The 19,747-nt window shown below is 41.1% G+C and overlaps 1 protein-coding gene across 3 annotated transcripts in view; it reads right to left on the minus strand.

Annotated features, from left to right (window-relative positions):
- The window catches only part of lrch1 (leucine-rich repeats and calponin homology (CH) domain containing 1), a 66,502-nt gene that overhangs the window by 9,434 nt on the left and 37,321 nt on the right, over positions 1–19,747 (minus strand). For 2 of the 3 annotated variants that reach the window (XM_068702069.1, XM_068702054.1), the window contains exons 7-17: positions 19,091–19,178; positions 18,119–18,224; positions 17,377–17,492; positions 16,447–16,517; positions 16,078–16,164; positions 15,535–15,612; positions 15,278–15,314; positions 12,740–12,812; positions 3,073–3,182; positions 2,497–2,634; positions 2,289–2,366 (exon numbers count right to left, since the gene is read on the minus strand). In XM_068702069.1, coding sequence (XP_068558170.1) covers positions 2,289–2,366; positions 2,497–2,634; positions 3,073–3,182; positions 12,740–12,812; positions 15,278–15,314; positions 15,535–15,612; positions 16,078–16,164; positions 16,447–16,517; positions 17,377–17,492; positions 18,119–18,224; positions 19,091–19,178 — 982 coding nt within the window. The remainder of the gene's footprint in view (positions 1–2,288; positions 2,367–2,496; positions 2,635–3,072; positions 3,183–12,739; positions 12,813–15,277; positions 15,315–15,534; positions 15,613–16,077; positions 16,165–16,446; positions 16,518–17,376; positions 17,493–18,118; positions 18,225–19,090; positions 19,179–19,747) is intronic. The other variant, XM_068702059.1, reaches the window with a different exon arrangement.

Below are 19,747 nucleotides of genomic sequence, written 5' to 3' on the forward strand. Positions count from 1 at the left end.
CAGAAAAAGGAATAAATGTTTAAAATAATCCTTCTTTCTCTCAAAGGGAAGACCGAGACTAATCTTTTGTAAATATGGAGACAAAAACAATTAAACAAAGGTAATAAATTAACATGTTTTAAAGACGAAACATAAACGTACAAACAAATATAATTCAATAATCACATTTAAAGCAACAAAACAACAAAATGATCCTGACTGAAATACTTTCGTGGCGTTTTTAGTCCCAATAATGTGATAGAAAATTTAAACCATTCCATCACAAAATTATATTTTTATGGCCCCGACGGCCAGCAGTCCTTTACCAATACAACTGTATTTTCTCTCTTTAACTGGCGTCCCGTTGGCTGTAACACTGTAAATGATGTACTTTTATATTTTAAATACACACTGTACTTTATATAGTGTCACATTTTATCACCTAATACACATAAAGCTACTTACATTAACCATCCTGTTTTTATTCCAGCACCTTTTGCACGCTGCACCATTGCACTGCTTTATTACTGTATATAAATATATTGTGTTGTTGTTTTTATATATAGAAACACTTTTATATTTATATCTGTACATAGAAGCTGAATGTTTGTTGTTCAGCCTTGTTGTCCTTTTTGTTTGAGAACATTGAGAGCAACAAAAATCCGGAGTCATGTTCCTTGTATGTGTTCACATACTTGGACAATAAAGCAGATTTGGATTCTGTAAATAAATTGATACCACCTCCCTGCTCACTCAACAGGAAATACTTCACTGTAAAGAAGCTGAAAGCTTCTCAATTGTTGTTTTAACTGTGACTAAAATAAACACACACTGTACTTCTATTACCCATGATGCACCTGTATGTATATTTAGAGTGTAAAAGTGTGTAAAGCACTTTTTCTATTGACTCCTACTGTTGCAGATTTAACGGAATTGCTGCCTCGACTGGAGTTAGATGAGAGGACTGATACTGTGCATGTCTGCATGCTAAATATGAAGCTAAATAGCTTAGCTTAGCACAAAGTAGAAAAACAGGGGGAAGTAGCCAACACAGCTTTTGTCCCCAATTTACTGGTCTGTAGTCTGAAATGTGTCCCCGAAGGTATCCTAAAACAGAACCCCCCCCCCCCCCCCCACAAACACACACACTGTAAACCCACAGCAGATGTTTGAAACCGATGCTGCTGTTTCGATCGACTGCTGTCAATGATGGAGGAAGCTGGAAGCCACAGGCAGCGATGACAGCAATGATGATTCAGCGTTAAAGGTCGACACCAACAACCGCATTTAAAAGCGATGAGAACAAAAAGGTGGCAGATAGGAACATTAAACCAGTCATGGGAGAACGCTGAGTGGTTCTCATGTTTTAATTTAAAGATAGAAACATAAATTGAGTAGTAGAAGACGTTTACTAAATTGTTTCATTCGGAAGTTCTCAAATGAATTAAAATTTTTAAAAATTAATTTTACATTAAGTCTTCAGGCTTCTGATCAGGTGACCAAAATGTCTGCTGTTAAAAACATGGAGTCATCAGCCTTCCTCCCAGATCTGGTTTACAGTTTAGTGTCGTCATCAGTGTCCTGCAATAATCCTACATTTTAGTTTCCCCCTCACTTACCAACATCAATCACAACATAATGTAGCTGCATTGTAATTACTATTACTACTTGTTCCCCCTCAGACCCAGACAAGGTTCAAGAGACTGAGGTGAGACACTTGTGCATATTTGATCAAAAATCAATCAACTGAAGCCAAAACATGTTGATGACGAAGTGCAACTGTTGGATTTCGGGGGAAGTTTCTCTGATGAACTGGGGGTGTTTTCAGGTCTGGGGTTGCTGGATCAAATCCCAGGACTGTTTTCAGCCCAGTTTGTTTATAAATGATAACTAGTTATGCCACAACTTTCCATTGATCAATAAACAACAAACTGGGTTCAGACCAGTGTGTAACTGACGGATCGGTTGCATTGATTCATCAGTTATAAACTCTGCTGCTTCAATGCATCAATCCTCTACAACAGAGACTGACACTGTGCTGAATCAGCAGGGCAAACTGCACTAACCAACTCCCTGTTGTTTCTAGAACCTTCATGCACTTTTCTCTTTCATCCCCCTCAAACTGTCCTAACTATTTTTGGAAAAGTTGAAACTGTTGCAGTCACTGTGTGGTCAAAACCGCCTCCAATAACACCATCAAACACGTTTTAATAGAAGATCAATCTGAGATGAGCAGTGACTTGAAAACGACCCCCAGTTCAGAGAGGCGGCGTACTGTAGTCGGTGCAGCTATTGTAGAAATGTCTTACCTCTGACAGACCAATCTTTCTGCAGGCGTCCAGGAAGTTCTCCACATTTCTCCGACACTTGGCCATGCTGAGTTTGGGCTGGAAGCACATAGTCACACATTTAGATAAAAGTTGAAATCAGAAATAAAAAACCCAGAAGATCTAGGCTGTAACATGTTATGCTCTTAGGTTCCAGATTATCATGAATATTCAGGACTTCAGGACGCACCACTGCAGGCGAGGGGACGTGGATGCTGCCGACAGAGCGTGGGCGAATGTGATTGGCGAGATGGCAGAGCACGACGCCGTCCATCAGAGACGATCCGAGGTCTTCAGGGAGGACAACCTTCAGTCTGCTCTCAATGCTCTGAAGGAGGAAAAAAAACAATACAAGCCGGTATGTGAGGGGTTAAAAACCTAAAGGACTGCTGTGTCACTGCTAGTTATCATCAATGAATGTTGTTTATTGCTTTGTAGTAACAGGAATTGATCTGATGCACATTATGAAAATGTGTGACTTTGCCACAAAGCAGTTCTCCACGTGTGCATTGCATTGTGGGGCGGTGTCTATTAATAGCTAACACAGTCAATGTTTACAACTGACATATTGTGTAATCATTTTTGATATTTCTCTTTAAAATAGTGGGAATGTGGTGAATATATTATTTTCATAAGTGATTGCACCGGTGGACAGAGCTACAGAATCACCGTTTAATCTCTCACACACACACACACACACACACACACACACACACACACACACACACACTAACGATTAATAAACAGTGAGGAGAATGTGTCTCACGTCTCGCAGTATCTCTGTGAGCTCCAGCTCCTCTCGCAGCTGCTCCATCTTTCTTCTCATGGTGAACTGAGGATCAACAGACTCCAGACTCTTGTGGCTTCGCAGGAACACTGAAACAAACACAAGAGGAAGAAGACCGGCAGCGTTAGACAGACACATTTACATAGTAACACGGCCATCTCTGAAACACACAAAACGGATCGGCCGGTGACAGATCTCTGACTTCTGAGGAGGGAAAAAAAAAAGGTTAAATCAGCAAAGAGAAACTTGAAATACAGCTTTAAAACTTTACAACCACACATGCAATTATAACAACAATTATATACAACTATAAAGGTATTAAAATTACCATAAATGTTATAATTTTTCACAGAAATGCAACCTTAAATGTAACATTTTGTCAGATGAACACCAAGTCTAATACAACCGCTCTGCCATAAAGTCTCCTTCATGAACGTTATTATGTTGATTCAACAGTGTGAACATTATGAAGGATGCTATTGAACTGTACTGCATTACACAGAGAGGTGTCTTTATTACTGAGCCGACCCTCATTGATGTAAAATGAGTGAGAAGAGCTTCACTTGCATCAGCAGTGGACACACGTACAGTAAGTGACTTTATGTGCATCCACATCTGCACTCAGTGACACAGAAAAAGCCTTTCTGCCATCAAAGATGTACAGTAGGAAGCTTACGTAAGCGCAACATTCACATGCACTCATGCAGCTTAGTGCACTTTCAGCTCCGGCTTTGTCACAGGAGCAGTCATGTGGAGGGAGTTCATCTCTCTGAGAGAACAGCCTGCAGAGCAACACACTGGACCCTGACTGACTGACCATACGTTAAAAAGCAACCTTTGAGTGGAGACATTTGTCTTGTGATATAGCATCTGTCAAATGATTGTGATGGCAGAAGTTTTTGTTCATAGATAAACCTGATGCTTGAACACCAGCTCCTAAAAGTCACCTGGTGGTGGATGACGTCTCCATACATTACATTAGTAAAAAGTACACACACACACACAGTGTAAAAATGCTCAACTACAAGTAAAAGTATCATCAGCAACATGCATTTAAAGTAGGCTTTACAAAACACAATTTTTTACTGATGCTCGGCTCAGTATTGTGGAGTATTAAGTACAATATTTTCCTCTAAAGGGAAGTGGAAGTTAAATAAAAGGCACTTAATTATTTTCCAGTTTCACAAAATCTTGGATAAAGAATGTTACAAGTACATAAAATGAACTTATAGTATCAGTGAGCTTTTGAGGTGCTGGCTGGTGGACTCAGTTATCTCTGGACTGACTCAGGCTGGCTGTTTCCACCAGCCTTTGTGCTAAAGCTAAGCTAACCAGCTGCTGGCTGTAGCTACATTACTTACTGTGCACAGATGAGGGTGGTATCAATCTAAAAACCCAACTCTCAGAGGGAAAGTGAATTTCCCAAAATATCAATAAATAAATAAATAAATATATATATATATATATATATATATATATATATATATATTATATATATATATATATATTACTTGCACAAGTAATACGATAAGAATCAGAACGAGGAAGGGAATTAGTAAGTAGCATCAGATTTAGTAACATATAAATTAAAAACAGTGTGAGAAACATGCATGGCCTCTTCACACAGAACCAACACACACACACACACACACACACACACACACACACACACACACACACACCATATGTTGTACACACTAATCTACCTTTTACAGCCAAATGCAGCCGAACACAGCTCGTATTTGTGTAGTTCCACTGAGTGACCACCAGGAGGAGCTAGAGGCCGTTTCCTCCAGCTTCAGCGCTTGTTGTGAGGAGCAGAAGACATGAAGTCTGCAGGATGTTAATGTGTTTTTAACACTGCGTGGCTGTTCAACTAACAATCCTCACAGCCCTGTAGCTGAACTAAGCACTTAACTAAACTACAGACGTCTTAAACCATAACAATGGACACTCTGGAAATGATCTAAAGCCAGGAAATATTCGATATTTCCTCAAGAAAAAAAAAAGGTTTTTAATCTCATTCATTGATTCATAAATCTTAATGTCCTTCTAGCTATTATTAATCAACGTAAAATGGTCTCGGTAACTGTGAACCTCTTGAACATGAGAACACAGAATATAGAGCCGGTATTGAGTTGTTTGTTTGACTCCGATAATCCTGAGTGACTCGTCTCTGTGGGGGGGCAGGGAGAAAGGGGAAGACAGTGAAGGGCAAATAGTTTTATCTCTCTAGTTTTATCTTGGGTCAAGTCATTTTACAAGCTGCTGAACTCCTCTTCCTCCTCTTCATATTTTCGTACTCCTCCCCGCTCTGCATGTCTCTCTGCCAGCACAACAGTTTGAGGCCGCAGAATCTCGTTTTCTGTGTCTCCTCCTCTGACGGGTTATTAAAAGATTTTGGAGGATATTTTTAAAACCCTGCATGAAGGCGTGTGGTTCTTTTTGTTGTGTATTTCACAAATTATTCCTAGCTCGCTAAATGTAGGAACCTGCTTCTTTTTTACAAGATCAGTCGGCGAGTATTAAAACAAAGAGACACGTCCTCCCTCTGGTCTGCTGTTAACATGACCATCCTGCAGTTTGTTACAGAGAAACTGCACACGGGCAAATCATCTTTCTTGTGCTTCTAACTAGTGGTGACATGTGGTGTGGATGTTCTTTCCACACATTCACAGGACACCACACTACAACGATACATCACACAAAAGTACAACCAACCACTCCTGCCCACACCAAGCTGCTCTGATGCCTCCAACTGGCTTCGTCTCTAAAGCAATACCACCGAGACTCACGGGTACCATCGTATTTAGAGCCATCCGACAGACACAAGACTACAAGTCTAGAGGCACAGCTGCGCTTTGAGCTAAATGCTAACATCAGTATCCTACAGATGGACAACATGGCAGCTGCCAAAAATAGAAGCCACAATGTCTTGATCGCCCCCTTGTGGCTGGCTATATATACAGTCTATGGTTCATACAGCCACTGACCGTGTTACTAGGTAGCTTTGCAACATTTCCACTGACTTAGTAAGGTTAGCAAGCACTGCTGGCCTGTCTTGTTAGGAAGACACGGAGATGATGTTTCTGACACAAAAAAACACAAGTCTGTGTGATAGAACATAAGTCAATTTGATCACAAATATATTCATAGAGCAATTATGGTTGCGTCTGTCTAGCCAAGCGGCTACTGTGGTGCTAACGTAGCTGCTAGGTGGCTCTCATGATAACAGCCTGGTAGGCTTGAGCTGGACCTCAATACCGCTGCTCCACTACTAACTGTTAGTAGCCTAACCCTAACTCGGTAGCCTTAGAAACACTGCAGCGGGTGTTTTGTGTGTCTACGGCACGTATAAAATATTTAAATAAAATACTCAAAGCTGTAGCTGAGGGGATACTTAACAGTAACACACCAGATAAGATCTGAGCAGTGATTTAATCTCGTCTTCTAAAAAGCTTTATAACAGTAAGGTAACAACATGCTTCACATTCACACTGTTTTCAGTTTCTGCTGTTGTTTGGAGCGACCGAGGGAAAACACAGATTTTTCAACCTGGCTTGCTGGTTTTGATCAATGCAGATAGTTTGAGTGCATTTTTCCCTCGTTTCTTACTGTATTTATTTAGGATTTTCTTTTCTTTTGCCACTTTATTGCATTAAATTGGGACTCAATGAATGGCAACTACATTAATCAGCATCTCATTCCACCAGCTATTGGATTAAAAATATATATTTGGGTGACATATTTCTCTAATCTTCCTAAAATCTTCTCATGACTTCCTGTTAAATAGAGCCGGTTTAAAGGACTGGCCACCACCAGATAAACTGATAAACTACCGTTACTGCACACACACGCACACGCAGGGTGATGATTGGCTGTTAATGAGGTCAGCAGCAGTGATGATGCGAGCGTGTATGTCACGCTCCCTGAGGCCTGAACCCATTATAGACCATTAGTCATAATGTTATCACACTGAAACATAACGCTTCAGAGGGGGAATGTCTCTGTAAAACACTGTTCTTATCTTATTCTGTTATTATCACCGCAACAGCTAACAGTGAGATCATCTGAAAGAAAGACTGATATATACAGTTGTGGTCAAAAGTTTACATACACTTGTAAAGAACATAATGTCATGGCTCTCTTGAGTTTCCAGTTATTTCTACAACTCTGATTTTTCTCTGATAGAGTGATTGGAACAGATACTTCTTTGTCACAAAAAACATTCATGAAGTTTGGTTCTTTCATGACTTTATTATGGGTTAACAGAAAAAGTGACAAAATCTGCTGGGTCAAAAATATACATACAGCAACATGAATTAGCAATTTTGGTGACTTAGAAAGTTGTGTCAATGAAATGAGCTTCATAGCATGGCCTCTTAACTTCTTGTGAGTGATTATGAGTGACTACAACTGGTGACTTCTCTGAGGCCATTTAAATAGGGCTCATTGGATACAAGCGCCCACAAACGCTACAATGGGAAAGTCAAAGGAGCTCAGCATGGATCTGAAAAAGCAAATCATTGACTTGAACAAGTCAGGAAAGTCACTTGGAGCCATTTCAAAGCAGCTGTGGGTCCCAACAGCAACAGTGGAAACAATTGTTTGTAAGTATAAAGTGCATGGCACTATTTTGTCACTGCCACGATCAGGAAGAAAACGCAAGCTATCACCTGCTGCTGAGAGAAAATTGGTCAGGAGGGTGAAGAGTCAACCGAGAACCACCAAAAAGCAGATCTGCCAAGAATTAGAAGCTGCTGGAACACAGGTGTCAGTGTCCACAGTCAAGCGTGTTTTGCATCTCCATGGACTGAGAGGCTGCCGTGCAAGAAGGAAGCCCTTGCTCCAAAAGCGGCACCTTAAGGCTCGACTGAAGTTTGCTGCTGATCACATGGACAAAGATAAGACCTTCTGGAGGAAAGTTCTGTGGTCAGACGAAACAAAAATCAAGCTGTTTGGCCACAATGCCCAGCAATATGTTTGGAGGAGAAAAGGTGAGGCCTTTAACCCCAAGAACACCATGCCTACCGTCAAGCACGGTGGTGGTAGTATTATGCTGTGGGGCTGTTTTGCTGCCAATGGAACTGGTGCTTTACAGAGAGTAAATGGGATAATGAAGAAGGAGGATTACCTTCAAATTCTTCAAGATAACCTAAAATCATCAGCCCGAAGGTTGGGTCTTGGGCGCAGTTGGGTGTTCCAACAGGACAATGACCCCAAACACACATCAAAAGTGGTAATGGAATGGCTAAATCAGGCTAGAATTAGGGTTTTAGAATGGCCTTCCCAAAGTCCTGACTTAAAATCCCATTGAGAACATGTGGACAATGCTGAAGAAACAAGTCCATGTCAGAAAGCCATCAAATTTAACTGAACTGCACCAATTCTGTCAAGAGGAGTGGTCAAAGATTCAACGAGAAGCTTGCCAGAAGCTTGTGGATGGCTACCAAAAGTGCCTAATTGAAGTGAAAATGGCCAAGGGACATGTAACTAAATATTAGCACTGCTGTATGTATATTTTTGACCCAGCAGATTTGATCACTTTTTCTGTTAACCCATAATAAAGTCATGAAAGAACCAAACTTCATGAATGTTTTTTGTGACAAAGAAGTATCTGTTCCAATCACTCTATCAGAGAAAAATCAGAGCTGTAGAAATAACGGGGAAACTCAAGAGAGCCATGACATTATGTTCTTTACAAGTGTATGTAAACTTTTGACCACAACTGTACATATTGTTACTGTTGCAACTCAAAGAAGTGTGTGTCAGACTACTGTGGGGGGGAAAGGTAAAAATTAACTTAAATAAAATGTAAACACCAAGAGTTTACAGCCACATTAGCAGCCCAGTGAGACTGCAATGCTCATTAAATACCAGAAATAAAAAAATGTTGATGTTTTGTAAAAAATTAAAATAAACTTAGTCCTGAGTGTGGTGCCAGAGAGGGGCCATATTGTTACCGAAATCTTAAGATTGAATCTTCTGTTCGGAGGCCATTAAAGACAATTGAGATACAGATCTCCATGTGTATCATCCAAATATTAGCATACTTAAGTTAGCATGAGCCTTCTTAGCATATTTATTAGCAATCTGACATTAGCTTGTCCGCATGCTCATGTTTAGCATAGCAATGATATTCAGCATGTGGGTTATGTTACATTTTTATCAAGGTAACCAATGGTAAACTATGGGTCAAAGAAGCTGTTATTATGCGGAGTTACGATGGGCTCCGTGCTAACATTGTAGCATACACTTCAATGGTGCAGTCAGCTTTTATAACAGAGCTATGAGATAGCAGTTGGTGGTACAACACAACTACATGTGTTAACTCTTTGTCAGGTTACCGAGCTAGCTACCCAACACGCTTGATGAGCTATTGTTTCTAGCATACGCTAATGCATGTTTTTGGTTAGCTCACCAGCTACAGTAGTTTAATGTTAGCATGCACTGCTGTGTTTGAATCAGATGTGAGCAATGAGTCTGCCATCGGAGGTTGACCTGACATGAAAATGAAACCCAGATATAACATGTTGTGGTTGGAAAGTAAACTGAAAGAGTCTCTGAGGGCTCCTGAGATTTGTTAACATTCAGAAGTTCTCACTCTGAGTGTGTGAACACTTTAACAGCTAACAGTCGCTGCTAACTTCCTGCAAGATATCAGAGCCTTTTATGGACCAAGTGACTGAAACACAGCTCGCCTCAGGGAGGACACACACACACACACACACGCACACGCACACGCACACGCACACGCACACGCACGGCTGTGATCCATCTAAAATCTTGGACCCCGTTCCAGTGGAAGTAGGATACTCCTTGAGGGACAATTATCTAACACTTAAAATATAGGAGCTAAAAATACACACACATACACACAAATGTGCACAGACAAGACCCAGACTCATTCAAATTGCAGACGCTGCACGCACACACACACATATATAAAATTGAAGAGACATCAAACAATTCTAATATAGCTTTTGTTTGTAGCTCACACAGGATGCACCGCACAGACAGAAAAAGTAACGGACATGTGATGAAACTGCTGCTTTTCTGCAACCATGACGTGCCAATGGTGAGCAATAAAACAACAGAAGTGACAACATACATAAGGTTGCCACTGGTGTGTGTTGTATAAAACAAAACAAAAGTGTACCAAGTTGGCTTTTCTTTTTTTTTTTCAGTGTTGAATTTAGATAATTTTAGAAACTCCTCTCCAGAAACTTTATACTCACACATTCTGGTGAGCTTCAAAGCCTGTGTGTGTGTGACCACACTTTTGTAGTAATTGACAAACACACACACACACACACACACACACACACACACACACACACACACACACACACACACACTGAATACAACTTTTACCATGTGTGTCTACACACACACACACACACACACACACACACACACACACACACACACATACGAACAGCTGGAGATGAAAGTAGCATGTGGTAAAGCTCCTCTTTGATCAGTGTCTGCTGCTGCTACCACACACACACACGCACAGCAGTAATCTAAAACACCCCAAACTATGGTCTAAGGCAGAGAAAAACACACACTATCAGTCGACTCCAAATTAAATTGAACTTATCGCATGTCAGTCCTCACCAGAAGGAGGCGCTGGTGAGTCACCATAGTAAGAGACACGAACACACAACCAATCGTTCAGACTCTGTACGCTTTCTATGTCTCTAAAGGAAGATTATTGGAATATCATATAGAAGTTAAAATGATAAAGCCACTGAAATCATATAACTATGAAAGAAATGTCCTTCCTCCCGTTTCCAGTCTTTATGCTAAACTAAGCTAACTGTAAAATACCTAATCATTGCTTCAACTGTACTGAAACAGGTCATCAAAGAACTTTCTACCTGATGGTCCAGGACACAAAGAAATTTGGAAAAGATCTGAAAAAAATCTCAAACCGTTGATGGAGAAGTTTGAAAGAGAGGCTGTCAGCGAACACCTGCATCCAGGTGTGTGATCTGACTCTGCAGCCTCCGAGGCTGCTTAGTTAAAAGAAGTGGAAACCTACCGCGGCTGTGCATGCCTCCGTCATCATGGCTACGAGGTGTGTCTCTATGGCAGGGCGAGGCCTGTGAGAGGAGGGAGGGGGCGAGACAGGAAGGAGGGGGCGAGCAGGGCAGCGAGGGCGGAGCTACAACCAGGAAGTGTGAGTGGTCAGGGAGACGCAGGAAGTGGGCGTGGAGCGTGTAGTGCATGGAGGTGGGGCACCAATGGTGAATCAAGTACAGCAAGGCAAAGGTCATTCCACGAAAACACACCCCAAAAAACACCAATATCACCAGGATAGAAGTCCCGAAATAGTGGTTAAGAAAAAAAAGATCAATGGTATTTAAACAAGTAACAGACATGCATGCAGATTAGATCAGATGATTTCACATTAAAAAGTCATGCAGCAGATCAGTGGAGGGAGAAATGAAAGAAAAACAGAAAAAAAACATGTAAATCAGAAAAAGAAAATATCAAAAAGGGGGAGGTGAAAACACGTAACACAAAACAGCACAAAAACAAAATAAATATTAGTGGCAGTTCACATAGAGATCACCTTGACATGCTGTTAGCATCTTGTTAGCTTCATTAGCAGTTAGCAACATTTCACACACTGGTAACAGCTAGCAAACAAAGGCTGGATGGTTGCTAGCTCTAAAAAAAATAAATCAAAATAAAGCATGGGACTGAAGTTTGCTATGATTCTACAGACACAGCGGACAAGTATTAGTATTCCCTGTATGTCTGCACCAACTCTGGGCTAGCTTGTGTTCAGACTAGTCCCGATTCAGGATGGTCACTTTCATATCATGGTCCTGGATTATCAAGAAAACAGACTTTTCAGATGCCTCATTAAATGTGCTAAAAAATGCAAATACCCTGGTTGGGAGGGAATCTTCTTAGTGGTTTTTAAGGTGAGAAAAAAGACAACATTCCAGAGGTGGAGAGTAACTAAGTACATTGACAGAGTACTGTAAATCTGAGGTACTTTTACTTTACTTGCATATTTCCATTTTCTGTTGCTTTCTCCATCTACTCCACTACATCTCAGTTCACTTTTACATTTAATCGATAACTTTTGTTACTTCACTGATTCAAATTAATAATGCAAAATAAAATCAAAGTATAAATAATGATATTATATTCAAAACTGTACTGACCCCTGTAATTAGCTCCACCTTTACCAGCTTCAACATTTAAGTGAAGAACACATTAATTCATAAATAATTATAATCCAGTAATGAGTTCAGGACTTTTACTAGTGACAGAGTAACACTGGCATTACTACTTTTACTTAAGTAACAGATCTGAGCACTTCTTTCACCAGTGTGTCAATGTCGAGGCAGGTGTTCAGCGACAAAATATGGTTTGTTCTGAGCTTCCATTAAAGCTCCTGAAAACTTCAAATACAGACAAAACTACAAACTGTGTATGAATATGAATAAAGTTCTTGGACTTTGCAATGTCCAGGATTTTCCTCATCAACACAGCCAACAAATGAAGTACACCTCATCAGCGTGGAACTGTTTTCACAACCACACTGTTCAGAGCCAGTGAATCCACCTGTAAGTCCGGTAGCCCAGGTAATCTGGTCCACCCTCTTAGCCCAGATCCAACTCACCTGAACGGGGCTTCAGTCCAAACACCGGGCTGGAGAAGGCTGGAGGTCCGCTGGCTGGAGATCTGTCATGTCGCTGCAGCAACAGAAATGGAAGGAACACGGATAAGTACTCAGTGTCATTAACAAACAATGGAAGCATAATTCATTGAACAGATGCTGGATATTCTGAGTCCTGTGCTGCATGTGGGAGATGTTTGCAAAGACATACAGACTTACAAACGACTCCACAGAGATACAAAGTACAGAGAAACACATGTGATGAGTTCAGGGACCTAAAGTTAACCTCCAAATTGGCTCAAAGGCAGCCGCACTCTTTGCCTCCCTCCTCTGTCTTTAACCATCATGCATTTTATATAAGCAGCAGACTGATTCAGTGTCAGCACTCTTTAAGACACTCGAGACGTCCTCAATTTAACAGAATTTAAGTGGATTAGATTTCTACAAAGACAGTCTGATCAAAGTCAATCTAAAAATGATTCTGCAGGGAAATTCTCAAATGTCTCACCCCCATTTCCACCTTGTAGTAACATCTGATCTGTAACTGCGCTTCTTATCTGGATTATTGTGACACCTGAGTTCACATAGATCGCTGGCGAACACACTAATCTCCCTTTGTGGTACAGGCATCAGTTATTAATGCAATCTGTACAGTGTGTTCACAAGACAGACATCTGCCCAACAAGTTTAAGAGTCACCCAACTCAAGCCGTCAGGCTTAAGAATAAGTAAAAACTATTACACCAGCACCACTTCCATCCGCCCGTTGACTAATCCGGCCGCTCCGCCTACCTCATTAGCATATTACGATCTAATCACAACGCATGTGAAATTCAGATAACAACAACGCTGTGATAATGAATCCAGATACAGATCAGAGGTTCATACCAGGTTGAGGTGTGGTGGGTGGTGGGGTGGGGGGCAGAAGTCAGCTGAGTCTCGGTGTCTTGCTTGAACACACTTCAATAGAGCACAATAGTTTCTTTAACCTTTATCCAAAACAAACTAAGAGATGTCCACAAAGGGCCGTTTGTCCTCACTGAGGTTGTTGTAGTTTTTTTTATTTTTAAATCTACAAGTCAGTAGGTTCAGATCCTCCACTGTGTGTTGTGTTTTTTTTTCTTCGAGTCTGATAAACACTTTGTCTGTGTGTTCACTCTCTTACTTCAGAGCATTGTTAGGCCAGTCTGGGGGAACAAAGCCGTGTTGTTCCCCTCGTTTCTAAACCTGCACTCTCTTCACTCCGTTTGTTTCTGTAAAACACTGAAGACTGTCAGTTTGAGGACGCTGAGCTGTAAACGTTTAGGTCGGTTTAAAGGCTTATTTGCTTTCTTTCCAAACACCACATGAGGAGAGTGACATTTATCTCATGACGGTGTTCTGATTACGGAGCCGGAATCAGGACGAGATTAGCCTAGCTTAGCGTAAAGACTGGAAGCAGGGGGAAACAGCTAGCCTGTTATCCTAATCAACACGTATCTTTTTTTGTAAATATAAATAATAATAAAAAAAAAATTCTGTCGGCTAATAGTTGCAGCTTTAAACTTAATAAAGGAATTGTATTGTCAGACTGTTCTGGTTGCTTATTAAACAAACAAGACACTGCTTGATATCACATATCAGTCACTGCAGATGAACTCTTCACACACCGACATGCAAGACAGAAAAAAGTCAATTCACCAGCCACCACTTCATCCAAATCGACTTCATTCAAACAAATGCGTTGTTTCTCTGAACACGGAGTGACTGGTGAAACGTTTAGAAATAAACATCCTCTCACCCTGTTCACATGTGTGACCTGCTGCCACGTGAAATGTGACACATGTGAAAGCTCAGTGTGGTTTATTCGCTCACAGCAGACAGACACACAGGGACACGGTCAGTTTACTGGACGACTGAGGACAGTTCACTCTGAGAGGCGGGACAGCGTCTACATCCAGTGGTCTGGTGCTACCTTTACCTTGATTGACATATGCCACTCATACTCCCGGCATGCAAGCTGGGCCTCAAACCTGGCCTTCTCTAGAATCATCTGTCTCTTCTTCTGGAACTCATAGCCACCTTCCTCCATGTGCTGCTACAGAACGCATCAAACGTTTAGGCTTTAAATGACCTTAAAGAGTTCCTAATTCACTTACATACTTATAGGCAAAGGGCAAAGACACAAAACGACCTGCTTGATCTCTATAACGAGAGTAGGCTTATCAAGGAAAATGTACTGAAGTGCACTACAGTGACTACATTTAAAGCCACTATGTGCAGCATTTCAAAATGTCCAACTTTGGCGTCCCACAGTGGTAGCATAAAGAAAGACACTGAAACATACAGCGCCGACCGCTTTTCTTTGACATTTATAATTTCAAAAACTCACTGGCTCAAGTATCACTGTCATGGCTGAGGTTTGATATAAAATACAAGTGCTGTTACTCACTGTCACATTGCAGTAAGGCTTCAAATACCATCATGTATGCTGATGACAACATGTTTTGTGCTGCGTCTCGACTGAGAGTTAAGCTAAGTTTTAAAGTTCTGCACGCTGTACCTTCGGTGGGGTGATGCCGTCATCGCTGTCCTGCCCACTGTGGAGGGGGAGAGAGAGAGAGGGGGGGGGGGGGGGGGTGTTAACGTATGGTTGGGTTCACTAGTAGCTACTGTTACTGCTAAACTAGCAGTACTGTTGCTATGATTACATCAGTTTAACACACCTCAAACACTGAAACGTGGTCAAATTGTTGACCAGAAGTACCTTTCAGGTGTCCTGATAGCACAACATAAATAATCCAACACACAAAGTCTTACTTGAGTGACTCTTCCACTGTGACCATCTCCACCGGGTAGAGCTGGACTCCAGACAGATCGTCCTGCTCTGTGTTCACTCTGATAAACAGAAGAAATACATTATTAAATGAATTAATGAGATTTAGAAATACTTCTACCGCTCACCCACATTGATCTACAGTTCTAGTGTAGTGTGTTTTCAACTATGGGGTCATTTACCAAGGGAGATTTTAAGGATTCTGATTCCCAAACTTTTTAAAGTATTTCTTAACATTCTGATGCTGGGGTATTTACTTCTGATTGCAGAACATCAAGCTTAGGCTCATTATTCATTTCAACGTATGGGGTAATTATGAATACACACTACTTTTGTTAGTTTTACACTGTGCTTTGCTTCTAGTACTACGTTCTAGCGTTATTCAAACAAAATGAGACATCAAAATGAGACATGAAAACATAAAAGGTGGCGAACCGTATTTATTCTCAGCAAAGTAAAGTGTGCCATCGAGCACAGTTTTGGTATCACTACGGCTAACCAGCTCTGTGATGTTGTGACTCTCTCACCTGCTGGGGTCCTGCAGCAGCTCCACAGCCTCCTTCAGCTGGTTGATCATGTCAATGTGGAGCTCTGTGCCCCCTTTTACCTTTGACCTGTGACCCAAAACACATGGAATATCTTACAATTGCAGTTGCAATCGTAGTTCATCATGGAAGTTCCAAGTCAGACTGCATCAATATCCGATATGAACTCAATAGAATATAACATAAACAACATACAGATACCAACTTAACTTGCCTTCAGTGTTGAAGCTGTATCATTTGTTCCTCTTTATATCTCTTTACATTCATTTATTGTTCTATTGTGATGTTGTACTCAACAATGACTCTAAAAGCCCTCGAACACACAAAAGAAAAACAAATAGATGAACTTACATTTGTTGTGTTGGCCAGTGTGAGTCTTCCTCTATCCTGAGGGGCTCGTCGAATTCTGCTGCTGTCCGACCCTGCACAGACAGACACACACAGACACACAGACAGACACAGACACACAGACAGACAGACACACACACACACACACCCCAACATCAGCACCAGCTGCAGCTGTCACATGGTCCACAGACTCATTCAGCCATTGGCCAAAAATTCAGAGACATTACCGTTATCCCCTGGTACACAAACTCAACAATAAGGACACTGTAACAAACTCTTCCTCTCTCTAATCAGTTCCTTCCATCCTTCAGTCTCCACTTGATTCTTATAGTGGGACGAATGGGTTAACTAGGATAAAGCTGCACCACTATTTGTTATCACTTAATTATTAGCTTCATTATAACTGTGGTTGTTAGCCAAAATCCTAGTTTTACCTGGGACAGCGATGGCTTAAGTTTGATTTAGGCATGAAAATGACGCTCTAGGTCTTCATAGTTACACTGATGACCACTTTATGAGCATAAAGTTACTGAACATCAACACTCGGCCGAACTGAATGATTCACCACAGGGCTGCACAGCTCTTTGTGTTGTCTACTTTGTTTTAAGTTTAGACCTTATTTGGTCACAGCTGAGCCTCCACAGTGACTCACAGGCTCACTGTGACGTAACCTGCTATAACAGGACAGTCTCTCTAACTGCTCAACTGTCGGGCTGGCAGCGACTTTTAACTCTACATGTAAATGACTGACATAAAGTGACAGTTTAGGCTCCATTAGAACAAACCACAGACTTCAGGAGCAGTCGAAGTAGAGCAGTTTTATATAACTCCACTTCACTGTGAGTGTGTCGTTGCTCATGAAGGGAACCACTCGCTGCATCAATCTTTAATCACAAACTGACTGAGGAGAAACAGCACAACACGAGGTCTTGCCTTGATGTAGTTGACGAAGCGAGTGCTGAGAGCAGAGTCTCTGTTGTTGAACTGGTCCTTCAGGGCTTCCGTAGGGCTCTCCTCAATCAGACGGACTGAGTCGGAGTTTGGGTCTGCTGGAATAAAGGAAACATGAGCTGTGAGAGTCCTGAACAAACGAGTTGTAGAGTTGTAGGTTTTGGACTCTCCAAAAAAATGGCGGACAGTAAATATAGTGCATTATGTAGTACATAACTTGCTAAAATATGTGTATATTTTTGGTGAAACGTTGACAAGCTTGATCTACACTGTTAAGAGATTGTAAGAGCAAATAACCCAGACAACTCGTCTAATCCCTCAGTTCAGTTCAGCTGACCTTCCATCAGCTCTGACCTGATTGAGGCTGATTGAAGTCTATTTAAAGTGTTATCTGGGGAGCTGCTGCTGTTCTCTAATAGAGTTCAATAGCCCAGATACTCACACACACTCTCTGCACCGCTAACAGGCTATGGTTGTTAGAGGAGGAAAGCTACATCAGCTGACGGAAAATAATCAACAAAAAAATTGATGATCAGTTTATTAAGTTGGTCAAGAACGAAGTCATTCGTCAAACAAAAAGGGCAAAAACGTTCTGTTTTTTTAATTTGCTGGTTTTGTGTTTTGATGGAACTGAATTGCCGGTCAAAGGTGTGTGTGTTTGTGTGTGTGTGTGTGTGTGTGTGTGTGTGTGTGTGTGTGTGTGTGTGTGTGTGTGTGTGTGTACCTGTCAGGGAGCTGATGTGTTCACTCGAGTCGTCTTTACTGATCCCCTCCTCCTCTGTGATGTGGCTCATCGGTATGTTAAGACTCAGACTGTCTTCATCTGACGGCTGCAACACAAATGGAAGAACAACACAAATAATATAGATAACTTCAATCGAAAACACCAAACAGTCTCTGCTTCTGTAAACTGAATGTTTGGGGTTTTGGACTGTTAGTCGAACAAAAGGAGACATTTTAAGATATTCCATTGGTCTGTGGGAAACTTTGACATTTATCAAACATTTTTTTTATACATTTTATCGGATCAATGTATTATTGTCAGATCCACCAATGATAAAACTAATCGTTGCATTTCCAATCAACCTTCTAGCAAAACAGTTACTGAAACAAATGACAGTGAAAAGCAGCCATTTGAAAATAAAGAGGAATGCACGAGGCAGTCAATGCTTTGAGATCTTCTGTTTGTTGTTAGTTGTTGTTTAAAATGTGCTTTTCTGCTGCATTTTTTCTGCAGCTCCAGTTACATAATTTTACTCAAAACAAGTATAATTTTACTCCGCAAAACATCTGGTTCAAAATGTTACTTTTAATAGAAACAATATGGTTAATAGTCTATTTACAGGATGTTGATTGAAATGACAGAACGTTTGCGGAAAGTTTGTTGATGATCAAATTTGTCAGGTTTAACAAATACCTTCAGTACAAAGCCTATAGAAGGATTAAAGAATAAATAAAGGCACAGCGGTATAACAGCGACCTGTGATAATTAAGCTTTAATGTCAATGACAGGTGGAGTCTTCTGTGTAAAGAAATTATGTAATACATATGCTGGAACACAAACCGATTAAAAGCATATAGAGACCATCACACATAGGTACAAAGACAGACAGACACACACACACACACACACACACACACACACACACACACACACACACACACACACAGTTTCACACACGCAGACTCTCAGTACCTCAGTAGCAGACAGCCTCTTGTCCCCGTTGTCGCTGCCGACTCCTGAGTCGCTATCCTGCTTCTTCTGCTGCTCCATGTCCTCCACACTGCAGACACACAACACAGGTCACACACCTGACACAGATACGCAAACGAGGTGTGTGTGTGTGTGTGTGTGTGTGTGTGAGGGGGGGATAAAGAGCATGTGAGGTAAAGTGAAACAGAGAGAACGAGAGCACAGTCTCTCTCTCTCTCTCTCTCTCTCTCTCTCTCTCTCTCTCTCTCTCTCTCTCTCTCTCTCTCTCTCTCTCTCTCTCTCTCTCTGCACAGATTTAATTTGTTTTACTGTCGACGGCTCACATTTGTTTCTCAGTGGGACTAAAGAAAGACATGGACAAGAAAAAGAAGAAAAACACGGTGTGTTTCCATCCACCTGTTTTATGCACATTTCCCTCAGAACTTAAAGGTGTACAGTGTGCTATTAAATGGTGATACTTTAGGTTATTAAAGCTTGTACAATGATATTGTTTATGTCACTCGCATCAACTAGATAAGAATTGGAAATAGTGATTTAATTTCTCTTCACAATGAATTAAAAAGAAAATAATCTGAGACTTTCAGCTGCTGTGTGAACACAGCTCTGTGGCAGTGTCTAAGCAACTGAGCAGTAATGTGT

The sequence above is a fragment of the Cebidichthys violaceus genome, unplaced genomic scaffold (genome assembly GCF_023349555.1).
Source record: "Cebidichthys violaceus isolate CVI_PGR_0920_01 unplaced genomic scaffold, fCebVio1.0.p SCAF_11, whole genome shotgun sequence".
In the NCBI taxonomy this organism is placed as follows: domain Eukaryota; kingdom Metazoa; phylum Chordata; class Actinopteri; order Perciformes; family Stichaeidae; genus Cebidichthys; species Cebidichthys violaceus.